The 11,453-nt window shown below is 34.1% G+C and overlaps 2 protein-coding genes and 1 pseudogene across 2 annotated transcripts; all 3 read right to left on the bottom strand.

Moving 5' to 3' along the window:
• Window positions 1-2,144: 2,144 nt before the first annotated feature.
• On the bottom strand, window positions 2,145-2,999 carry LOC110100330 (probable CCR4-associated factor 1 homolog 7). The gene has a single exon (XM_020827777.1). It carries the CDS (start codon window positions 2,997-2,999, stop codon window positions 2,145-2,147), a length of 855 nt encoding a protein of 284 aa, XP_020683436.1.
• A 701-nt stretch (window positions 3,000-3,700) lies between these two features.
• On the bottom strand, window positions 3,701-4,387 carry LOC110100331 (annotated as a pseudogene).
• Window positions 4,388-7,105: 2,718 nt separating this feature from the next.
• LOC110100332 (probable CCR4-associated factor 1 homolog 7) lies at window positions 7,106-7,960 on the bottom strand. Its single transcript, XM_020827778.2, has one exon. The coding sequence runs from the start codon at window positions 7,958-7,960 to the stop codon at window positions 7,106-7,108; it is 855 nt and encodes a 284-aa protein (XP_020683437.2).
• Between the last annotated feature and the right edge of the window lie 3,493 nt (window positions 7,961-11,453).

Genomic DNA, 11,453 nt, shown 5'->3' with positions numbered 1-11,453 from the left:
CCATAGATCTGGCCAGGGCAATCTTTTATGAGTTCTTAAGATAGTGAATTAGTTCATAACAAAATGCTGATTTTAAACATTAATATGTTGACTTTTTCTTTAATTTAATAAAACAAAAAATGTAGGATTATCATATGAAAATTAATGAAGATTACTTTTTATTATTTAAATTGTAAGTCTAAGGCGGTTATCTCAATGGTGAAGCTAATTTGCAAGAGGGAACATACAAACATAAAGTTTGGTGTTATGGGCTTTTCATGCAAACATGTATTGATTGCAGCTCAAGACTCAGGTATTAATTATTATAGTTTATGCAAAAAAAAAAAAAAAATCAAGAAACAATATCTATTTATGCTAAAAATATACATCCTTTTAAAAATGAGGATACATGAGTGATTTTAGATAAAATCATGGGAGTCGTTGTCATGTTATCTCCATTAGCGAAGCTTAATAGTGCTTGTCCAAAGAAAAATAAAAGTTCTTTGAAGGGAAAGAAAGATGCAGCGCAATGTAGGTACAATTAATATAAAGTTAGAGGTCATAATCAAGTTACTTGTATGGTCAACTGCCCATAACTACCTGCGTAATAGTTTATAATGTATACTTTTGATTATTTTAGGAACATTCATTGGTTATAGAATTATATAGTTTATATATTTTAGTTTTTGTTTTACTCTCTTCCGTGTTGTGTCATTATCATGTTTTATAACTTTTAATTTTGTTCTAATTTGTTGCGTGACATAATTGCTACAGTAGCGCTACGTATGTTACACTTTTGTTTTATACTAGCATAAGCAATTATATCACACACAGTTGTAGCTGATGGAATCTTATTCGAATAATTTTTGAATCTCCTTCGACCTATATTTTATCCATATTTGAACCATAATCGATTTATTTCCAAGCATATTCTATAGGATTTTGAATAAAGTTTGAACACTTTTCAATTAACTTTCAAATTTTGTCCAAATAAGGTTCGATTAAATATTCGAACCATAAGATTCATAATTGATCCAAAACCTTACTTCTTTATGGTACAAACAAACATTGGCCAATTTTTTTCTGACTTATTAGAACCAATGTTAATCACAATGGATAACAAATACTCCGTGATTCAAATGTTGGGATATTTTTACCCGAAGCAAAATTTTGGGCATACTAATTTTGTCAATCATGGGACATATAAAGTAAAATTTTCTTATATATATGCACAATAGGTTTAATGCAAATGAGAAATTTTTACTATTAATAATACATACTTATTTTCCATTAGATTAATTGGGTTGAGTGTGCTTTATTAAGTATGAAGTGGTTGTTGTAATGGGCAATCACATGCTAAATCATCTAAATGCAATTAATGATGTTAAAAATAGCCTATGATCAGCTTGTCGCATTGAAAAGCTTTGGTGCCACTATATTATTATTATGACGAAAGTCTGTATGTTCCTCAATGATTTACGTTTGCACTTATGAATGCGCTTTATGTACTTGATAGAGAATGAAGTCTTTTTCATCCTAAATTGATATGAATTTGACAACTAATCCAAATCCCTCTGAGCGTAAGAGTGATTTGGATTAATAACCAATCTATGAGAAATCCTATATAATTAGACTTAATAGAAACTTTTATCTCTTACATGAGAAGTAATTTATTAATGATCATGAAAAAATTTCAAACTAATAAAATAAAATCCTTGTCAGGCTAAGTAGTGCTTTATCATAGCTTAATTTGTCTTATTAAAAGAACCAATCGTTCCCAAGATTTAAGTTTCGTTTGGGACGGGCTTTCTAGTAAAAAATTAAAATTTTTGTACTAATTCGAGCGACATATTTAGAAATCAAATATAATGGAGTGCATGCATTTCCAAAAAATAATAGCTTAACTTATGGGACTTTCAACAATACCGAAAGTTTAAATTGTTATTATAAAATAATAGCTCACTCATGACAATATATATTTAGAGACATGAAAGCAATAAATTTTATTAAAAAAAATATAGAAAACCCAATATTCAGTAGGCCACTAAAAAAATTCCCAGAGAAAATAATAGGAGATGGCCTAAATTTATTTTCGTTACAAAAATTATAATTACAAGTTATTTTTTGTTTTATTCTAATTTATTATTGCTAATAATGGATCATGTTCAATCAAAGGTAAGACCACGTAAAACTCCAGCATATTTCTCGACAGTTCCACATAAAAAATGATCTTTCAACCTCCTGAAGACGGTAGCGGCGAGCAAACTATCCGATCCAGTCTGGTGGCAGGTTCCCGCTCTCTTCACCCCAAGCTCCTCTGCAACCTTGTTCAGCTCGTCAGGGAACTTGTCACGGAACGACATCAAATGCTTGATGTCATAGAATTTAGGAAAATACAACCGCAGAGAACGGTAGAAATCCTGCTGAGACTCCGGTAGATTATGGCAAGTTATCGTTTTGATAAGAAAGCCAAAGTCAAAGCGACCATTGAAAGTGATCCATTGGACGGATTTATTTTGCACGATGCCGGAAGAGATGATGAGTTTGGAAAAGTGATCGGCGGAGATGCCTAGGTAGTGATTCTTTTCTAAGTCGATGCCGCTGCGACGGAGAAGCTCGATTGAGCTGCGGTCAAAGATGTCTCTTGCAAGGTCGAACTCGCAAAAATTGAACTGCCAAATGCAAGGGCGAGGGGGAGAGCCGAAGGAAGGGAGGTGGCCTGAAGAGTCAAAGAACGTGAGGCCGAGTTGGATGAGTTTGAGGATGTTGACGTTGAGTTTGAGAGTCTGGTAATTGAATTCGGTTAATGAAGTTGGAGAAGTGACGACGGGGAGAACAGTGACCCCAGGGAACTCGGTGTCCATGGAGACGAAGGGGTAGTCAGCAACAATAGAGATGATGAGACAGAGTTCCTCCGCCAGGTTAGAGTCCCATACCTCGCGGATATCAACAGGGTCTGCGGCGAAGTTACCATTGAGGTTATGGAGGCCCCACTTCGGGCACTGGTAGCTGCTAAACATGGAAGGGTTGTTTGGTTGCAGGATTTAAGATAAAAAATGACAACTTTTAATAAATACATGCAGCACCTTTTATGTTCATCCTTAAATTTGGGGCATTTGGTCGTTTGAGCGAAATTCTCTAACAAACTTATTTAGTGTAGAATCATTCATACAAAAGAGTAATTCATCTCCAACAAACTTTATTTTTAACATCAAAGAAGAATATTTTGTGTATATCATTTGAATCTTTCTCCTCTCCTTTTTATATAAAAATGTGTTTCTATAAATAATAAGACGGCCGAATTGACTGCACACTGTTCACAACAGAGAAAAAAAATACAACAATAAATAACTAGTAAATAATGCAACGCCAATCTCTCTAGACAGTAGAGAATAGAGACTATCGAATGATTAAACATAAAATAAATAGTCGAATCACATGGAACTTATCATTCAATGTTTTACGAAAGGTACTTGATAACCAAACGAAGTCTAAAAAATAATAACAACTTCTTACAACAATTTTACAACCATCTTTAGTAATATAATTTTTTATTTGAATCAATCTTGAAATCCAAACACTTCCATCTAAACTCAAGCTATTGCATCTGATAGAATATTTAAATTCATGTATTCTACTTTTTGTAACATTTCACGATGTCATGAGTAACAAAAATAAGAATTTAGAAACTAATTAAATTTTTTCTTTTAATTTACTTTCCCTAAAAATGGCTCATGCATGCTTCAATCAACGCCATGACCATATAAAACTCCAGCACATCTCTGTGTAGATTCATTTGCAAAACAATATTTCGACTCGTAAACGTGGGAGTAGTGAGCAAACTATCCAGTCCAGCCTGGTTACAGGTTCCCAACCTCTTCACCTCAAGTAGCCCTACGAGCTTGTTCAGCCCGTTATGGAAGTTATAGCAGATCTTCATCAAATGCTTGATGTCATAGACCTTAGGAAAATACTGCAGCAGACAATGGAAGAAATCCTCCTGAGCATCCGGTAGATTGCGACAAGTTAACATTTTGAGAAGATAACCGAAGCCGTAGCGGCCATGGAAAGTGATCCATTGGACGGTGTCATTCAGCACGACGCCGGAAGCGATCTTGAGTTTGGCAAGGCGGTTGACGGCGACGGTGAGGCAGTGATTACAAAGAAGCTCGATGGAGTTTGGGGTGAAGACGTCGCTTGCAGCGTCGAACTCGGGTAAGTTGAGCTGCCAAATGCGGGGTGGGGGGGAGGAGAGGAGGCCGTTTGAAGAGTTGAAGAAGGTCAGGCCGACTTGGATGAGTTTGAGGACGTTGACGTTGCTTTTTAGAGTCTAGTAATTGAAATCGGTGAATGAAGTCAGAGAAGCAATAACAGGGAGAGGTGGGACGCTGGGGAACTCACTGTACATGGTGACGAAGGGGTTGTCAGTGACAATAGAGCTGATGTCAAAGAATTCCTCATTCAGGTTAATGTTCTAGACCTCGCATATCTCAACAATGTCGGTGGCGGCGGAGTCACCGAAAAGCTTCTCAATGATCAACATCAGGTTCAAGTAGTTGCGAGGGTGCAAGAACTGTTCAACCTCAAATCTTTGATTTAGTAATTCCTGCCATTAAACCATCCAAATGGATGTAATTTAAATCCAAAAATCTTTCACCAATTACTCTTCACCATTGCATGGCGCTGCTCCTGTCCATGCCTTAGCCAAAATTTGCGCACGAGGATGGAGTTTTAAAAATAAAAATATTTATTACACTTAAAATTATAAAAATTATATATTTAATATATAAACTTTCTTATTTATTTTTAAAGCTTTAAATTTTTCTTATAATTAAAAATGTTAAAAAATAATTAAAAGTTTAATTATATTATTTATATCTTATGTATCTAAAATAAAAAGCTATAAGCTAAAATTATTAATATTTTTATCTTGGTAATGCATTAACTAGAAAAAAAATATATAACTAGGTTTTCTATATATATATGAGTCTCGGTGCATTTCTGTTTGAAAATTAACCTCCTCACGGCATAGAAGTGAATACAAGGTGTTTAAGCTAATTGGCAGCTATGAGGTTCGGATTGCAGTTTTAAAGGGGTTGTAGGAAGAGGGCAGCCGATTGAGAATGTACATAATAATGTCTTCAATGTCGACTTTTGATCCGGCAGCCACTATGTTGTCCACCAACGATTTTATTTTAGCAAGGTACAATGTCATCAAGTTGTCGCGAAGTTGAATGCGATGAAGTTCGCTTTTCAGTTGGATTACGCGAGACCTGTTGGTGTGTTGAAGACGGAGCTCTAGAGTCTTCCAAATGTCGTGAGAGGTGGATATGTTGAGGATGTAGGGGAGTATTGTCGGTGAAATAGTGGAGAGCAGCGCAAAAATGAGATTTTGATCAATTAGTTTCGACAGTCGAAGGTCTTAATCAGTAGACGATGCGGTAGACTCAAGCAGATATTTCAACTCTCCTATAAGGTGTTTTTCGAACCTGTTTGCTGAGAATAGTTGGTATGCATGTAGCTTCTACATGGCATAATTGTCAGCTGTGAGTTGCGTATGAACTATGTGCTTTAGGTTGTTCATGAAAAATTTAAGTGGTGAAGGAATCACTATTTATGCCATGGCTGCCGAGAGGGAAGAGTTTGGAGTTGCTGAGAGAGAAGGGGTTGACTAGTTTTGAGCTAAAGATGCATGATCGACCATTAGGATAGTTTGGGAGGAAGAATCTGAAGCTGTGAGGTGAGAACTCTGGAGTAATTATTGTGTCCGGACACCGAACAGGTCCAGAGACCAATAACAAAGCACCACATTACTTGGGTGCTCGATACCGTGCTCAATACCGCACTCGGTACACTCAAAATGCTCGATATTTTATCCGGACATAACAATTTTTCAGAACCCTGATAACATAAAAGCTCAACAAAACAGAGAAGAAATAATGCAGAGCAAGCTGAGAGAGGAAGTAACTGTAGCAAGATAATTTTACTATATGTTTTCAAGTGGTACAAGGTGAGATATATAGAGGCAGATGACCAATAGTTCGTTAGGCAGCATAAGCCTTTTTGTACGAATTGAAAAATAGCCTATGATCATGTTGTTGGATTGAGTAGCTTTGGTGCCACTATATTATGATTATGACGTAAGTTTGTATGTTCCTCAATGATATGTGTTTGAGCTTATGAATGTGCTTGATGTATTTAATAGAGCATGAAGTCTTTTTCATCCTAAATTTAACAACCAACTATGAGAAAGCCTATATAATTCGTCTTAATTGAAAGTTTTATCCCTTATATGAGAAGTAATTTATTAATGCTCATGAAAAATCTTCATACTAAGAAAATAAAATACTTGTCAGGCTAAGTAGTGCTTTATCATAGTTCAATTTGTATTATAAAAAAAAACCAATTGTTCCTAAGATTTAGGCTTAGTTTAGGACGGCTTTCTTATTGCTTTTTAAAGAAGATTTGTAGTACAAAAAATAAAATTTTTGTACTTGAAGGCTGCTTTAAGAAATAATAAGAAAATCATCACAAATGAAACCTTAGTCTAGCTACATATATAGATATCAAACATAATGTAGGGCATCCATTTCATATAAAAAAAAAAAAATTATTTTGATATCAAATATAATGTAGGACATAAACAATTTTAATTAATGAACTCGAAAAGAGATCAAATAATTTACAAAATTTCTTATGATATATTGCTTAAGCTAATTATTTTAGTGAGCAATTCCCTTAGTCTCTAAATATTCTAACTATTGATGTATAAAATTGTAATAATTTTATTATTAGTTGCAAAACTATTGTACTACATCTTATGCTATTAAAAACTAATATTTTTAGTGACGGTTTAAAAATCACTCTCAGATGGGACTTTCAACAATAGTGAAAGTTTAAATTGTTATTAGACAATAGCTCACTCATGACAATATATATTTCGAGACATGAAAGCAATAAATTTTATTAAAAAAAATATATAGAAAAGCCAATATTCAGAGGCCACCAAAAATATTCCAAAAGAAAATAATAGGAGATGGCCCAAATTTATTTTCATTACAAAAATTTTAATTACAAGTTATTTTTTGTTTTATTCTAATTTATTATTGCTAATAATGGATCCTGTTCAATCAGAGCTAAGACCACGTAAAACTCCAGCATATCTCTCGACAAATCCACGTAAAAAACGATCTTTCAACCTCCTGAAGACGGCAGCGGCGAGCAAACTATCCGATCCAGTCTGGTGGCAGGTTCCCGCTCTCTTCACCCCAAGCTCCTCTGCGACCTTGTTCAGCCCGTCAGGGAAGTTGTCGCGGAAATACAACAAATGCTTGATGTCATAGAATTTAGGAAAATACAACCGTAGAGAACGGTAGAAATCCTCCTGAGAGTCCGGTAGATCATGGCAAGTTAACGTTTTGAGAAGAAATCCTAAGTCAAAGCGACCATTGAAAGTGATCCATCGAACGGAATCATTTTGCACGACGCCGGAAGAGATGATGAGTTTGGAAAAGCGATTAGCAGTGACGCCTAGGCAATGATTCTTTTCTAAGTCAATGCCGCTGCAGCGGAGAAGCTCGATTGAGCTGCGGTCAAAGATGTCTCTTGCTGCGTCGAACTCGCGGAAATTGAACTGCCAAATGCGAGGGCGAGGAGGAGAGCCAAAGGAAGGGAGGTGGCCTGAAGAGTCAAAGAAGGTGAGGCCGAGTTGGATGAGTTTGAGGATGTTGACGTTGAGTTGGAGAGTCTGGTAATTGAATTCGATTAATGAAGTTGTAGAAGGGACGACGGGGAGAACTGCGACGCCGGGGAACTCGGTGTCCATGGAGACGAAAGGGTAGTCGGCGACAATAGAGCGGATGAGAGAGAGTTCCTCCTCTAGGTTGGAGTCCCATACCTCGCGGATCTCAACGGGGTCTGCGGCGAAGTTACCATTGAGGTTACGGAGGCCCCACTTCGGGCACCGGTAGCGGCTAAACATAGAAGGGCTGTTTGGTTGTAGGATTTAAGATCAAAAATGGCAACTTTAATAAATACATGCAGCACCTTCTACATTCATTCTTAAATTTAGGGCATTTGGCCATTTGGGCGAAAGTCTCTAACAAACTTATTAAGTGTAGAAACGTTCATACAAAAGAGTAATTCATCTCCAACAAACTTTATTTTTAACACCAAAGAAGAATATTTTGTGCATTTGAAAGATCTGTGCTATCTCATTAAACTTTCTAAAATGGACCCAATGGATCGTAGTGGAGGCAGGCTATGATCTTACTACCTAAAAATCCATTGATTTATGTACGTTGCTTTTTTATTGTTTTGGTTCCATGTACTTGGCCAAGGTATTAGAAGCTCTCTATAAGCTGTTTTAACATTTTTAAAGATAAAATAAATTATCGAATGATTAAAGATAAAATAAATTATCGATTCACATGGAACTTATCATTCAATGCTTAGGAAAAAAAAATCTGAATACGTGGAGGCTCGTGAAGGTATGATAAAACTTTTAGGACTTAAAATCTAAAATAAAATTTTTATATACATTAGACACCCTAATGACTTAAGAAGTAAACTCTTGGCTGTCGGGAGTTCTCATAAGTATATCATTATCTTATCTTCCTTGTTAGGCACCTTCGCACCTACGATTTCTGGTAAACTACCTGACCTTTGAGGGTTCAGATCTGTCAAGGGGATATTATGCAATCTTTAGGAAAAAATATTTTAAGCCTTTTTCAAAAACTCCTACATGCCAATTTTATGCATTTAATCGAGTCGATCAACATTCATTGCATTAAAAATCAATTAAATAAGTCTAAGACTTTAATTGCATTCGTCTTAAGCATTTTCACCTTACATAAAGTCAAGGGACCAATTAGGGTTCACTCTAGATGTCGGTCTCAATTCTAAAAAAAACTTTAATAACAATCTCCCTACCACTCTTTCGTAAAGATCATAATCATAGATTTTAAATAGATTAGGTGATTAGATGGCTCCCAATCTAGGACGGGATAAGTCGAGACTTTGCAGTACATTAGCAAGGTTTGAACTTAATGACAATGTCCCTACACTCTTCCATAAAGATCAGAATCATGGATTATAAATCGATTAGGTGATTAGATAGCTCCCAATCTAGGTCGGGATAAGTCGAGAGTTTACACTACATTAGCTAGGTTCAGACTAATGTGTTTCAGTGTTCAAATTTAGACTTAGGATCCGAAGCATATTATGAATCATAAGACATCAATCTCCGGGAATATAATCCTAAATTTCTAATAAATCAATCAACTCAAAATTAATTTTTTTTTTCAATCCAAAATTTAAAGTCCAACACTTAGATTAGGTTGGGACACTTATGAATTGTTTCAGAATCCCAAAGTATCTCCTATATTTCTTACTATGACTCTAAAAATAAGTGCTCAATCTTACTCCAATCCTACTTGAAATTTCAGTTTCACCTACTTGGAATCACCAAACAAAATTTATGTCGTTATTTCAATCGAGAGTATTTATAAAAAATCCCGATTTTCTATGATGTAATTAACTACGAGGGCTTGCGCTCATAGAAAATTTAGAACCCACGTCAATTTTTTAAAATTCAATTGATTTTTTTTTGATAAATTAAAATTATAATGATCGTCATCGTCATAATTGAATAATTGCTAACGGGTGATATTTTCTCCCCTCTGGGAGATGCATCACTTTTTAACATAAATTTGAATATGAAATTAATGATCACTTCTCTTGATTATCGTCATCAGATATTTGGCTGAAATTTATTTTGACCATCCGGGGTCATATATGATTCTCCCTTAAATCAGGTTACCACATTCAAGAGTAAACCTTCAATTTCGGGTCTGAACCCATTAGGAGATTTTATTCCAGCCTTACGAGGCACTATATTAATATTCCTAATGGTCTGTTCGACTCCATAATTAAAATCTAAATTTAATTCTCAATTTTTCGAAGAAATATAATTCATATTTTTATGCATCTTGCAAGGCAAATATTCTTTTCAAACCACCAACAGACATAAAATAAAATTTTCTTATATGTATGCACAATAGGTTTAATGCAAATGAGAAATTTTTACTATCAATAATACATACTTCTTTTCCATTAGATTAATTGGGTTGTGTGTGCTTTATTAAGAATGAAGTGGTTCTTAATGGATAAGAACATGTTAAAATATGAAAACTATATCACCTAAATGCAATTAATGATGTTAAAAATAGCCTATGATTAGTTTGTTGGATTGAGTAGCTTTGGTGATAATGATGTAAGTTTGTATGTTTCTCAATGATATGCATTTGAGCTTATGAATGTGCTTGATGTATTTGATAGATGATGAAGTCCTTTTCATCCTAAATTATTATGAATTTGACAACAAATTTATTAATTGCCACCTGAGACAATAGAACTTTGGGTTAACTTGTAATAAATACTAATTCAAATCCCTTTGAGCATAAGGGTGTTTCTTCTCATTTATTTCACCAGGAAAGTTAATATAACAACCAATCTATGAGAAAACCAATATAATTCGTTTTAATTGAAAGTTTTATCCCTTGCATGCAAGTAATTTATTAACGCTCATGAAAAATCTTTAAACTAAGAAAATAAAATCCTTATCGCGCTTAGTAGTGCTTTCTCATAGCTTAATTTGTCTTATAAAAAGAACCAATCATTCCCAAGATTTAGGCTTTGTTTGGGAGGGCTTTCTCTTAAAGAAGCTTTCTAGTACAAATTTTTTTTATTTTTGTACTAAAAAGCTTATTTAAGAAACAATAAGAAAATTGTCCCAAACGAAGCCTTAGTCGAGATACATATTTGGATATCAAACATAATGAAGGGCATGCATTTCAAAAAAAAAGAACAACTTAATTTTGATAATTACCATATTATTTATGCAAATGACATATGATAATTATCATTAAGGAAGTTGACAAGGAGAAGGGATGTAAGTTTAATTACCATCAGTCAAGGGAGCTTTAATGGTAACACATAAAATAAAGAAATGTAGAGAGGGAAAATAGGCCCCTAATCAGTTCTTAAGATCAAAAAATGGCCTTAGATCTGCCCAGGGCCATCTTTTATGAGTTTACAAGAATGTGAATTAGTTTATAACAAAATGCTGATTTTATACAATAATATGGTGAACTTTTCTTTAATTTAATAAAACAAAAAATGTAACATTATCTTATGAAAATTAATGAAGATTACTTTTTATTATTTGAATCTTTTGATGCTTCATAAAAATAAAAATAAAAAATAAAAACATGTGCTGCTTAATATATATTTCATAATATGTTAATAGGGTGACAATAGAAAATAAATAATAAAAATAAACATTCACTTCCTCATGATATCTTCTTCATTAATTTCATCATAATTACTTATTACTTTTAAAGAATTTCAATAAATCCTAATAAATTAATTTTAAACAAAAAAATTCCAATAAAAGTTCAATCAAGTGTCCTCTT

Source organism: Dendrobium catenatum, unplaced genomic scaffold (assembly GCF_001605985.2).
Source record: "Dendrobium catenatum unplaced genomic scaffold, ASM160598v2 fragScaff_scaffold_1220, whole genome shotgun sequence".
Taxonomy (NCBI): Eukaryota; Viridiplantae; Streptophyta; class Magnoliopsida; order Asparagales; family Orchidaceae; genus Dendrobium; species Dendrobium catenatum.
Note: the sequence above shows the minus strand (reverse complement) of the source record. Positions and strands in the feature narration are given on the sequence as shown.